The 16,005-nt window shown below is 35.2% G+C and overlaps 1 protein-coding gene across 6 annotated transcripts; it reads left to right on the top strand.

Annotated features, from left to right (window-relative positions):
• Positions 1 to 4,309: 4,309 nt before the first annotated feature.
• Positions 4,310 to 15,691, top strand: LOC122311940 (hypersensitive-induced response protein 1-like). Of its 6 annotated transcripts, none has more exons than XM_043126722.1 (6): positions 4,310 to 4,450; positions 6,547 to 6,743; positions 13,711 to 13,831; positions 14,235 to 14,326; positions 14,411 to 14,507; positions 15,230 to 15,691. In XM_043126722.1, exons 2-6 carry the CDS (start codon positions 6,555 to 6,557, stop codon positions 15,589 to 15,591), a joined length of 861 nt encoding a protein of 286 aa, XP_042982656.1. In that variant the 5' UTR covers positions 4,310 to 4,450; positions 6,547 to 6,554; the 3' UTR covers positions 15,592 to 15,691. The 6 variants fall into 6 exon arrangements, with proteins under 6 accessions (XP_042982656.1, XP_042982659.1, XP_042982658.1 ...); XM_043126725.1 differs by lacking the exon at positions 4,310 to 4,450 and adding an exon at positions 4,451 to 4,506; XM_043126724.1 differs by lacking the exon at positions 4,310 to 4,450 and adding an exon at positions 4,601 to 4,742.
• The last annotated feature ends 314 nt before the right edge of the window (positions 15,692 to 16,005 follow it).

The following is a 16,005-nucleotide window of genomic DNA, read 5'->3' as shown; positions in this document are numbered from 1 at the left end:
GGAGGGAAAGGTGCAAATCTTGGAGAATGTAAGACAACCACTGCAATTCACAAGAAGTCGTTGCCATGGCCTTATACTCGGCCTCAGCAGAGGAATGAGAGACAACAGCTTGTTTCTTTGATCACCAAGAGATAAGGGAAGTGCCAAGAAAAATGCAGAAGCCTGTGATTGAGTGACGAGAATCGAGGCATGAGGCCTAATCCGAATTAGAGTAGGCGCGGAGACTTAATGAGGAAGTGGAGGGGAAGAGTAGGCCTTGTCTGAGTGCATTTTTGATATAGCAAAGTACCTATTGGGCAATGTGAAGGTGAGATGATGTGGGGGCTGTCATGAATTGACTTAATCTTTGAATAGAGTAATTGAGATCAGGCTGAGTGATTGTGAGGTAGAGTAATCAACCAATGAGTCTCCGATAAGGAAGAGGGTCGGAGAGAGGATGGCCATCATTCTTGCTAAGTTTCATGTTTTGATCCATTGGCAGCTTGAGAGGGCAAGTGCCAAGGGAACTAGCGCTGGCCAATATGTCTAGAGCATATTTCCGTTGGCATATAGAAATGCCTTTTGAAGAATGAGTGACTTCAATGCCAAGAAAGTATCGAAGATTGCCAAGACATTTGATTCAAAAGTGATCCTTGAGGAAGCATTGAAGGACAACAATGGACTCTAAGTGAGAGATGGCAATTGTGATGTTGTCAACGTACACAAGGAGTGCATTGAAGGAACCATTGGCCATGTGGGTAAAGAGGTTGTAATCAGCCTTGGAATGCTAAAAACCAAAAGCAAGCAAAGAGTTAGAAAATTTTGAATACTATTTTCTCGAAGCTTGTTTCAAGTCATAAAGACTTTTATTGAACCGACAAACATGAGATGAAGGGCCCTTTGAAAAACCAAGAGATTTGCGCATGAAAACTTTCTCCTCTAAATCCCCATGGAGGAAGACATTTTGAACATCAAATTGTTTGATGAACCAGCTTTGAATGGAAGTAGCGGCTAATAAGGTTTGAACAGTTACTAATTTTGCCAGAAGTGAGAAAGAAAAAACTCCAAGTCTCTAAGTCCACAACTCCAACTCCAAGAATTTGAATAAAAGAAAAAAAAAATTAAAAATCCAAAAACAGGAAAGTAAGTTACACAAATTATTACAATCTACAATCCATGCATCTAGGCTTATATAGCCATAATCCACCTACTAATAAAGTAATATTATAAATAATAATAATAATAATAATAATAATAATAATAATTAATACTTGATCTCCCAACGGCAAACACTACTTGATCTCCTCGCAGCTTTCTTCACCAAACAGCAAACACAACTCCAAGTCTCCATGTGGATCAGATATCAATGTCAAAGCATTTCTCTAAATACCAGCTATATATAATATTAAAAACAGTAAGCTTATATTGAAGTAGAGAATTCGAGATTTGTTTCATCTATATAAAAACAGTGAGCTGTTTGCCACAATTTCACACACACATACATACAAATATATATATACACACATATATGTATGTGTATGTATATGTACGTACTCGTGTGTGTAGGATTAATGGGGATCAGTATGTTTGTGCATGCGCCTTAATTTGCCCCTTTGATGTTTAAACAAAGGCATTAATTGGGTCCCTGGAGAGCGAGAGGCATCAGATAAATAAATCAATATTGATTCTGTCAATCTTGCTAGCTAGGACGTACCTGATGATCCTTGCAACTCAAAAATGGCCATTTAATTTTTAGTTGCTTTGATTTCCAACTTCTATTCGTAGGTCAATATAGTTCATATATATATATATATATATAAAATAAATCATAAATGCATGCAACTAAAAATTATAATCCACGATTTATGATCCAACAATATGTGTTTATGTTGATTAATCTCTTCTTCTTTTTTAAGAAAAAATAAATAAATAAATAGGATTTTGGGATAGCATTGGAAATAGTTTAGATGGGCCCACTCAAAATTGATTACAATCCAGATGGCTTGTAACCAAACAATCGAATAATATGTATGAGAAATATTTTACTAACAAAGAGATTATACAAAAGTAAATTTATAAACTAATATGACTTGATGCAGTAAGTTGGATTATAAAATTATTTTTAATATAAATTAGATTTAACGCATCACGTGAAATCACATTAATTTATATGTTTATTTTTATTTAATCTCTTTATATCTATAATAGTTCTCATATTATTTTATTTAAAAAAATTAACAATGCTTTGATTGATTGATTTATTTATTTCTATTTTTAATCGAGGAGTCATCTTACAATATATTGTGTGAATTTGATGCCTTTCTTGAATTCGAGAATGCTTAAAAAATTTATCATTGTTATTTTATTATCGAAGGCTCGTTAACATATCATCAGTAATCATTTGAGAAAAATTGACACATTCATCATGTTCTCTGTATTTAAATCAGATTCGATTGTCAAGCTTTTTCTTCTTTTCAAATTCTCTACAATTCAAACATATAATTAAGAAAGGGGTTGTAGATGTCTATTCTTGATATTCAATCACAGTCTAGACTCTAGCAGATGCATCAATTAAGCAAATAATAATAATAATAATAAAGATGCATACACAATGGAGGAGGCCTTGTAACGGAATGGTGGGGGGAGGCCTTGCGAGGCTGCGAAACTGCGACGGAATGGAGGGACTAAGGTTTTTTTCCTTTTGGAAATTGTGAGGTTGAGAGTGTCTGAGAGCTGAAGGGAATGAAAGCAAATCCCGAGGGAGGGGGGTTAGAACGGTGATTGAAATGTTGTCGTTTGGATTGAAAATAACTTTAAATGGCACCATTTCAACATACAGATAATTTAAAAAAAAAAAAACCCCGAGTGGCGTGAAATGACGCCGTTTCATACAACTCAGTTTAAGTTTCCATTCCCACTAGACCTAAACGGTGCAATTTTACCCTAAACGACGCCGTTTCTTAGGGGTATCAAATCGTATTAACGGGTCATGTTCGTATTGTGTCAAAACATGTATATTATACTATATAGCTCAACTCTAACCCGACCGGTTAAATTTATCATGTCAAAATCTCAAACCCTAACATGACCTATTAACATAACGAGTTGTGTCGTGTCAATCCATTTTGACTCATTAGTGAATATTACGAAATAGGTTCACACGACACAATACTACTCGTTCAAACTGTTTATGTAAATAGGTTGAATAGACTCGAAATTAACCCGTTTAACCTGATTAAATTTAACATAATTTTATATAAATTTTAAAATGACAATATTTATAAAAATTATATAGCTAATTACAAGTACAAAATTACAATCTAAACAATAAAATATTGAAATTGAAATTCTAACAATTTTACTTTTAGGTATAAAGGTATAATTGTAACTTTAACTTTTTTAACGTGTCATAACGGGTTGACCTGTTATCAACCCGTTAAGCAATAGTGTCTTAACGGTCAACCCATTTTGATCCGAATCCGTTAAGATTAAACCCTAACCCGCTATTATCGTGTTGTGTTCGTGTTGGGTTAATGGGTCGTGTAACATATTGCCACCCCTACGGCGTTTCTTCTATCTTTTTGACACATAAATTAATAAAAAAATTATTTAAATTAATAAAATTAAAATTAAGTAAACTATTCGATGTGGATTATTTAATTAAATGATTAAAAAAATAATTAATTATAATTATATTGATGATGTAAATTGCTATTATGTTACTAACTTAGAGTATATCAATATATTATGATAGTTAATACATAATGAACTATATTAAACTTTTTACATTTTGTATATGAAGCATAAATAATTAAATTATGATATTTATTTACAACTTAGGTATTTTATAAAAAATTTATCTAATAACTTTAATTAGATCATAAATTTAGATGTTAGTAATTAGTTAATAGTAAATTGGTGATAGGTTAATTGATAATATGCATTAGTTAATTAATAGAATATTAATTATTTAAGATTTTATATATTTTCCCAATTCGGTCAGTCCGGTCCAAGAAAACCCCACTCCAAGACTGGACTGAAGACTGAAAATTGAGAAATCCTTGGATCGAGATTGACCTGATCCAGTTTGATCAGTTTCTCTAGTCCAGACTGATTGGCTTTCACCTCTAATTACTTATTAATCTTTAGAATTATATTTTATTTTTTCAAAAGAGTTATTTTAGTTTTATGTTTGTGTATATATCACACTATTCACGTTCATTAAATAATAACATTTGATTTTTAAAATTTAAGTTTTTAAATTAAATTATTATTTTATTCAGCGTATTCAAGAAAATATTTTTTCTTTAAAAAGAACCAGCTACGAAAAATAACAGCTTGAAAAACGTTTCTTGGAGTCTTCGGAAAACGCTCATATGACCGTATCCTTGTTGCTTCTCGCAGCGTCTCGTCGTCTTTCCCGGTTTTTATACTCCATTCCGATTTGCTGAATCCCATTTTATCTCTCGAGGTGAGCGAAGAGTCTCTGCTGCTTGTCAATTTTGATGCATTCCATGATATATATATGTATGTATGTATGTATGTAAATTTACTCGATATATATATATATATATATATATATATTTATAGATATATATGTATGTATGTATGTAAATTTACTCTTCGCTTCCTTCTTTGCTTATATGTACATTTATCACAGTGAAACGAGAGCAAGATTACGACATATTTCTTGGAAAATTTGAGTAGTTGGGTATGCCTTGCTACAGTGCTACCATATTTAATCGTTTTTGCTGTGGATCATCGTAAGGGTTACGCAATTTATTGATAGCCTTGCACATTCTAATCTGTCTATTTTTGCTTGTTCTACACGCTTTTCCTGACTTTTGTATTGAATTGGTCGTATGCCTGTTTTTATAACTCTATAGATTAGAACTTGCATAAAGAATTCTACACGACTGGCTATTTCTTTTTCATCTTTACATTTGAAAACATTCGTGTTCTTTCCATCCCTTGCCTCTGAGCTGGGCTTGGACTTTCTTCTCTGCAATAAAGGTGAAGATTGCTATTTTTTATTTTATTTTTCTAAGTTATCTCAACCCATGATTTTTAATTAGCATTGGCTTTAGGATGAATATATTATTTTTGTCCGAAGGGAGAAATATTGCGTTTGGCCCGTTTATTGTCTCATAGTTAGAGCAGCATTAACAGTATGAATTTCATTGTTGCGTATTATTCTATATTCGCAATCTAATTGCTAGGCTTTTTGATATGGTTTGGATGGTTCTGACTTATTGCCTGGCCGAGCATTATGGCCTTACTTCTTTAGGATTAGTCAAAGATTTTAAATCCTCTGCTATTAATGTTAATCTATCATTGATGGCAAAATAAATTGTTTGTTCTAACCATATATTTGGTCGATGTTTGGTTTGGTTCTCACTTTGATATCATTGTTGTGTGATTTGTTAAAAAGTGACTGTATGTCTTTAGCGTTTTGCTACTCTAGTTATAAATTTGATTAAGAAATCTCTAAATATATATTTCTTTTTTTACTCATTATGTTGTTTTCTGTTGCGCACATGCCATACACACATCTAATACCTTCTAATTAGCATTGAGTATGACCAGGCAATTTGTTGCTTATTCTATGAGAACTAAACAGGTGAGTCCTAAGGGCTTTGCCGTGGGGTGGTTCCCCGTCATTAAAAAAAAAAATAAAGAAGTAGAATTGTTGGGTTCTGCTGCTACCAGGGACAGTTAGTTTTTTCTCTGATATATTTTTTCTTTCTAATAACCAGAATCAGATTGAAAGCAGTTTTTTCTTTAGATATCGGGAGTAAATAGGTTATATCATTTATCCTTTTACAGTCTTTTTTCCTTGTGCCAAGAGACTTGGAAGACCAAACCACCCAAGAAACTAGTTCTAAGGATCTTGTCTATTTACCAGTTTTTATTTGGAAAACATGGTAGTTCAATTTCTGGCTTTTTCATCTTGGACAGAGGTTATATGATTGATTTCATTCTATTGGAGTTATGGGATCCAAGTTTAATATTAAGGGCCCATTTTGAGGCTATCTGAAGGTATGGTTCTCCTTTCTTTACAGTAAGATCAGCTAACTGTATCGATATTAAAGGAAAAAGCTTGTTGCTAACTAAATCAAATTTTTTGACCACAGACATATAAGTGACATTTCACGTTTAAGCCCGATTCACTTGATTATGGTTTATAGATTTGGTGTGTGCGGCTGGTGTTGGCACAACGGCACACACCACACGGTCCACACCACACACATACAGACATCCAGCTGAACTTGCACCTATTTTATTTATTTTTTAATATTTCTGTTTCTCTTTTTCTAACCGTCTGCAAATCAATCTCTCTCTCTCTCTCTCTCTCTCCCTCCCCCACATTACAATGAATTCTATTTAACATTTGTGTATTCTTATATATTATTCACAGTAGTTGTTTGATTTTTGTATTTACTTTTTTTTGTTTCTTTCATCTCTTCTATGAGGACTATATACCTTATTAATTCTCTTATCAGTTTACACATTAAAAGTCGCTTTTATTCTGTAATTTATTTACATAGCTGTTACTGTACTTTGTAGGATAAAAAATGGGGCAACTATTCTGCTGTGCTCAAGTGGAACAGTCAACTGTAGCCATCATAGAATCTTTCGGAAAGTTTGATGATGTGCTTGAGCCAGGTTGTCACTTTATGCCTTGGATCTTGGGCAAGCAGATAGCTGGCTATCTCTCCTTGCGTGTGCAGCAGCTAGATGTTCGATGTGAAACAAAGACAAAGGTATGTTGCATATATTTTTGTTTATCTCTCTAAAATACTCTTTTAAGGTTACTTCTGTTTTACTTTGTGGGACTTTACTGGGAACATGCTCATGGACTATTATATGATAGGTATAAGATATTATCATTAGGTCCAAGGATTCTTGAATTTGTTTTTTGAAGTTTTGACACTGATGTGAAGAAAATTCATGCATGCAAAGAGAGGTATATGTGCAAAGAAAGGTAATGTTATGATGTGAACTCCAATCGACTTGCTTTGAGACCCAACAACAATATTGGAAAAACAAACCCAAGAAAGCCAAACTCAGGTCTATGGGTGGAGAATCTAGACTCGATGAAAACTCGTTTCAAGAACCTAGATTATATTAAAATCTAGATCCGTTAAAGAATCCGTCTCAAGAACTCAGATTACAAAAGAGGAACGCCACAAAGATTTTAATTTACCTTTAATAAGTTCAAAAGTTCAAGAAGAACAAGAGGAGATAACTCAACTCATAATGAAAATTCCAAATAGTCTGCCTCTCAAATGAGACTACAAGTGGTCTAAATAAACATTCCCCAAAAATCCTAAGTGAAAGTACCTCGGGTACTATAGCGTGAACAGTGCACGACATTGTTCACGCTACAGTAACTTCTGAAACCCTAGTGAGATATAAAACAATAACTTTTCAAATAAACCCTTAGCCAAAATGCAAGGTCTTTCCAAAAAACCTTAGTCCATTAGAAATAAAACATATGTGGGCCAAGTATCCTTGAGCCCACTTCTTCTAAACTAATAATAAAAAAGCTTTTAAACAAATTGAAAGCCTTAACAACAACAGGTCCTATCTCTAAGTCATGTCTTCTATAGCTTGTATCAAGTAGATCAAAACTGGTTCTTCTTCCTTCAAGTCCATCTTGAGTGTTGGGCTCTTCCTAACTTCATCCCAAGTGGATTGCACCAATTCTTGCATTGCTTCCTTGATCCTCTTGGCTCTTGATCTTGTAATTATCCCATCTGGAACTTGCAAAAGATCTTTAGGGATAGCTCCACCTTGGTTCCCATCATTCCCTCTCTCCTCAAAAGAATTCAACCCCGAATTTTCATCTACATCAAAAGGAAAAAGATCAGAAACATTGAAGGTAGCAGAAACATTATATTCACCTGGAAGATCCACTTTATATGCATTGTCATTAATTTTCTCAAGAATTTGGAAATGTCCATCTTCTCGAGGATGCAACTTAGTTCGTCTATGGGCTGGAAATCTTTCTTTGCGCATGTGAACCCAAACCCAATCTCCTGGTTTAAAGATGACACGCTTTCGCCCTTTATTGGCTTGGGAAGCAACCCTTTCATTCTTTCGAGCAATTTGAAGCCGTACCCTCTCATGAAGTGACTTCACCAACTCCGCCTTCTTTTGTCCATCCAAGCTACTTATGCCATCAACAGGTAAAGGCATCAAATCTAAATGAGTAAGTGGATTAAAACCATAAACAATTTCGAAATGAGAGTATGAAGTAGTAGTATGCATGATCCTATTATATGCAAAATCTATAAATGAGAAACAATCCTCCCAAGTTTTTAAATTCTTATGAACAACAGTGTGTAAAAGCTGAGTTAAAGTCCTATTAACTACTTCAGTATGACCATCAGTTTGCGGGTGGCAAGTAGTAGAAAATAAGAGTTTAGTACCTAATTTCCCCCACAATACCTTCCAAAATTAGTTAAGGAATTTAACATCCCTATCAGAAATAATGCTCCTGGGCACACTATGGAGTCGTACTATTTTCTTGAAAAATAAGTCAGCTATGCTTGTGGCATTATCTGTTATATGGCAAGGAATGAAATGTGTCATCTTGCTAAATCTATCCACAACCACAAAAATCGAATCTCTACCCCTTTTTGTCCTAGGTAGCCTCAAAACAAAGTCCATAGATATGTCTATCCATGGCTCACTAGGAATGGGTAAGGGTGTATATAACCCATGTGGCAAAATCTTAGATTTGGCCTTTCTACATGTGATGCACCTGCTACAAATGCGATTGATGTCTCTTTTCATCTTAGGCCAAAAGAAATGTTCATGCAATATGTCTAAGGTTTTCTTGACACCAAAGTGTCCCATTAATCCCCTGCCATGTGCCTCACGCACCAATAACTCACGCATAGGACAACTAGGCATACATAGTTTGTTTTCTTTAAACAAGTAACCATCATGTTTGTAAAACTTACCAAATGCCGCCTTATCACATGCCATATACACATAAGAAAAGTCAGCCTCATCGGCATACATGTCTTTCACATATTCAAACCCAAACATTTTAGCACTCATAGAAGTAAGAAATACATACCTCTGGGATAAAGCAACAGCAACAATATTCTCTTTACCTTGCTTGTAACGGATGACATATGGAAAGGTCTCAATGTATTCCATCCATCTAGCATACCTCTTATTCAACTTACCTTGACCCTTGAGATGCTTCAACGATTCATGATCGGTGTGGATCACAAATTCCTTAGGCCACAAGTAGTGCTGCCAAGTCTCTAATGCACGAACAAGAGTATAAAGCTCTTTGTTAAAAGTAGGATACTTCAGCGATGCCCCACTTAGCTTCTCACTGAAGAAGGCGATTGGCCGCCTATCCTGCATCAAAACAGCTCCAATCCCAATTCTTGAGGCATCACATTCAATCTCAAAAGTTTTGTTAAAATTAGGTAATGCTAACACGGGTGCAGAGCACAACCTTTCTTTAATAGTGGCAAAAGTATTCTCTTGATTAGCCCCCCAATGAAACCCAACATTCTTTTTAATGACTTCAGTTAGTGGTGCAGCAATGGTGCTAAAGTCTTTAACAAAACGTCGATAAAAATTAGCTAAACCATGAAAGCTTCTTACCTCAGTGACTCTCTTTGGCGCTGGCCACTCCCTAATGGCCTTGACTTTCTCTTCATCCACTTCAATACCTTTTGTATTAACAACATAATCAAGAAAAACAACTTTCTCCATGCAAAAGGTACATTTATTGAAATTAGCATATAACTTTTCACATCTCAATACATTAAACACATATCTCAAATGTTTAACATGTTCATTTAAGTCCTTGCTGTACACTAGGATATCATCAAAGTACACAACCACAAACTTGCCTATGAACGTACGTAAGACACGGTTCATTAATCTCATGAAAGTATTGGGCGCATTTGTAAGTCCAAATGGCATAACCAACCATTCATAAAGCCCATACTTAGTCTTAAAAGCAGTTTTCCATTCATCACTCTCTTTCATTCTAATTTGATGGTACCCACTTTTAAGATCAATTTTATTGAAAATACATGAGTCATGCAATTCATCGATCACATAATCTAATCTAGGAATGGGATGACGATACTTTACCGTGATATTATTAACCACCTTGCAATCAACTCACATCCGCCACGTCCCATCCTTCTTAGGCACTAGAAGCACTGGTACTGCACATGGGCTCATGCTCTCCCTCACGTACCCCTTGCTCATCAAATCCTCAACTTGCTTTTGAAGCTCATTTGTCTCTTCTGGATTACTTCTATAAGTTGGTCGGTTTGGAATAGCAGCTCTGGGTACAAAATCAATCTGGTGCTCAATGCCTCTAATGGGTGGCAACTCATTAGGCATTTCCTCTTGAAATACATCCTCAAACTCTTGCAACAAAGAAACAGCCAAACTAGGAAGATGCTAGTTAGTTTCATCAAGATTAAGATAAGACTCTTTATAGACAAGAAAAATCATAGGGCGATCTGCTAAGAAAGCTTTCTTAACCTCACTCTCTCTTGCATATAAACTCACTTTTGTCTTTTCTTTTCTCTCAGCAGACTCTCTTTCTTTTTCACTTTTTTTTTTTTTCCCAATCTCTTTTTCACTCTTTCTTTTTTTATCACTCTCATTTTCACTCTTTCTTTTTTGAACAACCTCACTTTTCAGTTTCATTTGGTCCTCATAGACCTGTCTTGGAGTTAAAGGAGCAAGTTTGATTGTTTTTCCCTCCTTTATAAAGCTGTACATGTTTTTGAATCCATCATGTATCACTCTCCTATCATACTGTCATGGCCTCCCCAACAAGATATGGCCAGCATGCATAGGCACAACATCACAAAACACTTCATCTTGACACTTTCCAATGGAAAAAGTAACTGACACTTGTCTATCCACCCTAATCTCCCCACAATCATTCAACCACTGCAACTTGTATGGTCGAGTGTTTCAAGGTAGGTAAATTCAATTTCTCAACTAAAGTAGTGCTAGCAACATTAATACAACTCCCCTCATCAATGATCATACTACATACCTTGCTATTGATGTGTCATCTAGTATAGAAAATGCTCTCTCTCTGTTGCTCTGCATCATCCATCTTAATTTGTGTTTTGAGAGCATGCCTAGCAACAAGAGACTCACCTGTTACGGGGTATTCTACTTCATCATCATCACTAGCATCCTCCAACTTGGGTGTCTCATCACTATCATCCTCACTTGTAGTCATCACCTCCCCATTGTCACGCATAATCATCACACGTTTGTTTGGACATTGAAAAGCGATGTGCCCCGAACCCAAACACTTAAAGCATTTAATATCTCTATTTCTAGAAGGTTGGATGCTACCTTGGGTTTGTTGCTAGTTTTTTCATCTTTTCCTTTAGGTGGTTTGGTCTTTGCCTTTATTATAGCTCGATTATCTTTCTCCTACTCTAAATAAACTTCAGGGTCAGTTCTACATTGGAAAGATAGTACTTTCATTTTGATGCTCTCAAGGTCCCTATCTACTTCATCACGATCCCGTGGATTTCCCTTAAATCCTCTTTCACGCCTAACTTCTCTATGCCTATCCATCCCAACTTTAGACATTAGGTCTTCCTCATCCTCACCATCTCCTTCATCTTCATACTCATGTTCTCTTTTAGGTTCACGTCTCCTCCTATCTCTCTCATCATGCAAATTTTTAATTACTTCATCTTGTTGATCTATCTTATCTCTCACTTCCCCTAACATCATGTTCAACCATTCAAAATGTTGTTGCATGGCCTGCAACACAAATGAGTTATCTGCCATCCCCTTTGGTGATCAGTCACTTTTATGAGACATCGTACGTGCTGTACAAAAAAAGTGTTAGTGGAAAAGGCCTCACACGCTCCCTTACGTATTCACACTCAAATAATGGCACTCCACTCGTGTTTCACTCTTAATCGGCTTTTTTTTTTAGACAATAGTCTCACACTCTCTTGCCTTTTACCTTAAGATTTTTCTCACTCAAGTTCTTTAAGAACTAATTGAACTTCAATTAAGACAATACAACTTTGTTTTATCCCAACTAGTAATTAGGTCCAATAAACAAAAATAAGAGACAGACAGAAGGAAAAAAAAAACAAGAGAATCAAGAGAATTATAGGAATGGAATGGTAACTATAAGACAAGATACTAACTATAATGATGTGTGCAGCCCCTTTGATGATAAAACTCAATAAAATAAAATAAAATAAAAATTCAGATTTTATTTTATTTTCTTTTCTTTTATTTTATTTTCTCACCGATTCAATCACAAACAGAAATATTCAATTGTAACAATCAAACAATTGAATTCAAACACATAAAAATTGATAAGGAAATAGAAGAGAATCAATGAAACGATACTCCAAGCAATTGACAAACTTAGAAATGCAAGAAACCCCAGAAATTTCCAACCCTATAGATGGTGCAAATTTTGGCAGCCCTCAAACAAGGAATTTAGCCACCTAATGTTGATGAATACGAAACCAAAATGATAGAATAATTTGGCAGATCTAGGAAAAATGAATTTCTGTACTTTTTTTGTTTCGTTTTGCAACCTTAGAACAAAGAAGCCTTAGAATTAAAAATGCAATAAATAAAATATAGAATTACACCCGATTGGAAACCTTGCTCTGAATACCAAATGATGTGAACCCCAATTGACTTACTTTGAAACCCAACAACAATATTGGAAAAACAAACCCAAGAAAGCAAACTCAGGTCTATGGGTGGAGAATCTAGACCCGATGAGAACTCGTTTCAAGAACCTAAATTATATTAAAATCTAGATCTGTTGAAGAACCCGTATCAAGAACCCAGATTACAAAGGAGGAACGTCACAAAGGTTTTGATTTACCTTTGATAAGTTCAAAAGTTCAAGAAGAATAAGAAGAGATAACTCAACTCACAATGAAAGTTCCATATAGTCTACCTCTCAAATGAGGCTACAAGTGCACGACATTGTTCATGCTACAGTAACTTCTGAAACTCTAGTGAGATATAAAATAATAACTTTCCAAATAAATCATTGGCCAAAATACAAGGCTTTCCCAAAAATCTCATCTGGAACTTGCAAAAGACCTTTAGGGATAGCTCCACCTTGGTTCCCATCATGTTATTTGTTAGTATTCTTAAAAAGTTAGAAAGTACCTTTTTGCATTCGATGTGTGCCTGTAAGTAGTAATGGAGTTAGTGAAATATATTGGTATGAATATTTGCATTGGACATACGAGAGCTAAGATAGGGAGGGACATGAGTTCTCTTTTCTCTCTCTCTCTCTCTCTCTCTCTCTTTTTCTTTGTCCATGATGGTGACTTCATCTCTTTTGTAAGGGGGCTGGGGGTATGGCAACTTGATCCCTAGACATTTCTTATGGGAAGGGACAAATGTCATAGACTGCAAGGTCATTGTCTTGATGATGAAATTTAAAGAGGCTTCCAACACATTAAGTATTTAATTGAAATATGCTGCTTTGCACTGTACCGTGGTCTTTGCAATACTGCAGCTTATGGACATGCCCCACTTTTGTTTTTTTTTTTTTTAATTAAGGTTGTTACTCACAAAAGGATTTCACAAGCATTTTTCTGTGGTGTATCAGTCAGATTTATCTTAGTCTACAACATCATCTAACTTTATTAAAGTAAACCATTTTGTAATGTGATTTTCCAGCAGCTTATGATCTAAATATGTTGTCAGGACAACGTCTTTGTTACTGTCGTTGCTTCTATTCAATATCGGGCATTATCAGACAAGGCTGCAGATGCCTTCTACAAACTCAGCAATACCAGGGGGCAAATTCAATCCTACGTCTTTGATGGTATGGATATGTGATTTGACCTCAAAAGTTACCATGTTTGTTGTTTCGGTCTTAGTAATTATAATTAAGAAGTTGTATGCTTTACTATGACATGTCCTGTCTCCAGATTTATTGAAAAGAAGTTTCTGAGAAGTCTTTCTTTCTAGTTTAATGGTGTTGGTTTAGGCTTGTGCTGGAACAAAATGCAAATGGCACAGAGAAACAAAAAAGGAAAGAAAGAAATATTTTGTATCATTGTTATGAAATTTGCACAGTAGAATATCTTTGGGGCTGTGAAAAACTTCAGTCACTGCTAAGCATATTCATCTTTATCTTGAAAATTCCTAATCTACCTTCAAGAGAGTTCTAGCTTAACTATATGGAGATTAAAGTTGAGAAACTAACAGGCTTACCATCAATTTAGTTATTAGGGCAAGTGTTCCAAAGTTGAAACTGGATTCTGTTTTCGAGCAGAAGAATGATATAGCGAGAGCTGTGGAAGAGGAACTAGAAAAGGTATTTCTGTCTGTTAATTTGGTTCAGAATTAGTCAAGTTACAGAAATCTTTTTCTTTTTAATATCTTCGAATTTTGTACACAGGCTATGTCAGCATATGGATTTGAGATAGTTCAGACTCTCATTGTGGATATTGAACCAGATGAGCATGTAAAGAGGGCAATGAATGAGATAAATGCTGGTATAACTTATCCACCTTTTTCGACTGGAGTATCTATTTCCCTTTTCTTCTTCTTCTTCCTTTTTTTTTTTTTTTTTTGTTTTTGAGCTTTTTCTTTGTTTCCCTCAAGACTTGAATCCATTGGGCGAATGTTCTTGTTTGAAACAGAAAAAAATTGAAACCGTCAAAGGACCCGTTGTAGACCTTTTACATTTTTGTAAAATATTAATCTTGTTTCTATCAACAATTGATTGGGGACATCAAGCGTTAAAATCTGAATTATTACCCTCTTTCACTGATAAGGACCTTTTTGGTTATGCCAGAATGGTTCTGATTGGATTCCTATAAATATAAGACTTCCAAATTGTAGCAACCGACATTTTTCTGAGCACTCTTTGGTCTTATTTCTGAAATTGGTCGAGTCATACCTTTTATTTCTAAAATAACATGGAAGCCTTACACCACACACCCCAACCTAATCAACATTTGATTTGTCATTTTTTCCCTTCTATCTTAATACTTAAATATGTGTGTTTAAATAGAAGGGCAAAATGATAAATCACATGTTAGTTAGGTGAAGGTATGTGGTATAAGGCTTCCTTGTAGCATTTCTCATTACTACCAATCACTATTTATGTCATTTTCTATATACATGACAAGCACTTGGTAAAGATGCTTTGTTCAACTACTTCAGCATTTAGAGTCAATTTTTTGCATAATTTTTGCTGTTTCTTTTAATACAGCTGCTAGAATGAGAGTGGCTGCAAATGAGAAAGCGGAAGCAGAGAAGATAATGCAGATAAAACGCGCTGAGGGAGATGCAGAGTCCAAGTATCTGGCTGGACTTGGCATAGCTCGGCAGCGTCAGGCCATTGTAGATGGACTGAGGGATAGTGTGCTGGCTTTCTCTGAGAATGTACCTGGGACCACATCAAAGGATGTTATGGACATGGTTCTGGTGACTCAATACTTTGACACTATGAAAGACATTGGTGCATCGTCAAAGTCCAACTCCGTTTTCATCCCACATGGACCAGGTGCTGTTAAAGACATTGCTGCACAGATAAGAGGCGGCCTCCTTCAAGCAAATACAACACAGAATTAGTAATTTTAAGTCCAGCATACATGTTGGAGGGATGACTTTTCTGATTGTATACAAAGAGATTGGTGATATTGTTTAATTCAAGTTCTCTTTTTATTCTTTATCTTTCTGTTCTTCTTCCTTTCTTCTTTTTGAATTAACAATATATGAGAAGTTTGTGACGGCCTTGCAATTGAATGATAGGGTGTACCACGTGGTGTTAAACTTGGCCATAGTTTTGGAAGCATTGTCTATGATACTAAATGATATAGCTTTGGTTGATAGATGTGGTGCTATTTTGTATCTGTTAGTGCAGTTTTGCCATGTGCCCAGTTCAACGTCAGAGTACATGGAAAACAAGAAACAGGTATGTGCAATTATCTTAGCTTTTTTAAAGGAATAATGCTAGGTACAAGTCTCATTTAGATAAGCTCATGC

The sequence above is a fragment of the Carya illinoinensis genome, chromosome 5 (assembly GCF_018687715.1).
Source record: "Carya illinoinensis cultivar Pawnee chromosome 5, C.illinoinensisPawnee_v1, whole genome shotgun sequence".
Classification (NCBI taxonomy): domain Eukaryota; kingdom Viridiplantae; phylum Streptophyta; class Magnoliopsida; order Fagales; family Juglandaceae; genus Carya; species Carya illinoinensis.
The sequence above is the reverse complement of the archived record's forward strand: the minus strand, read 5'-3'. Positions and strand labels throughout refer to the sequence as shown.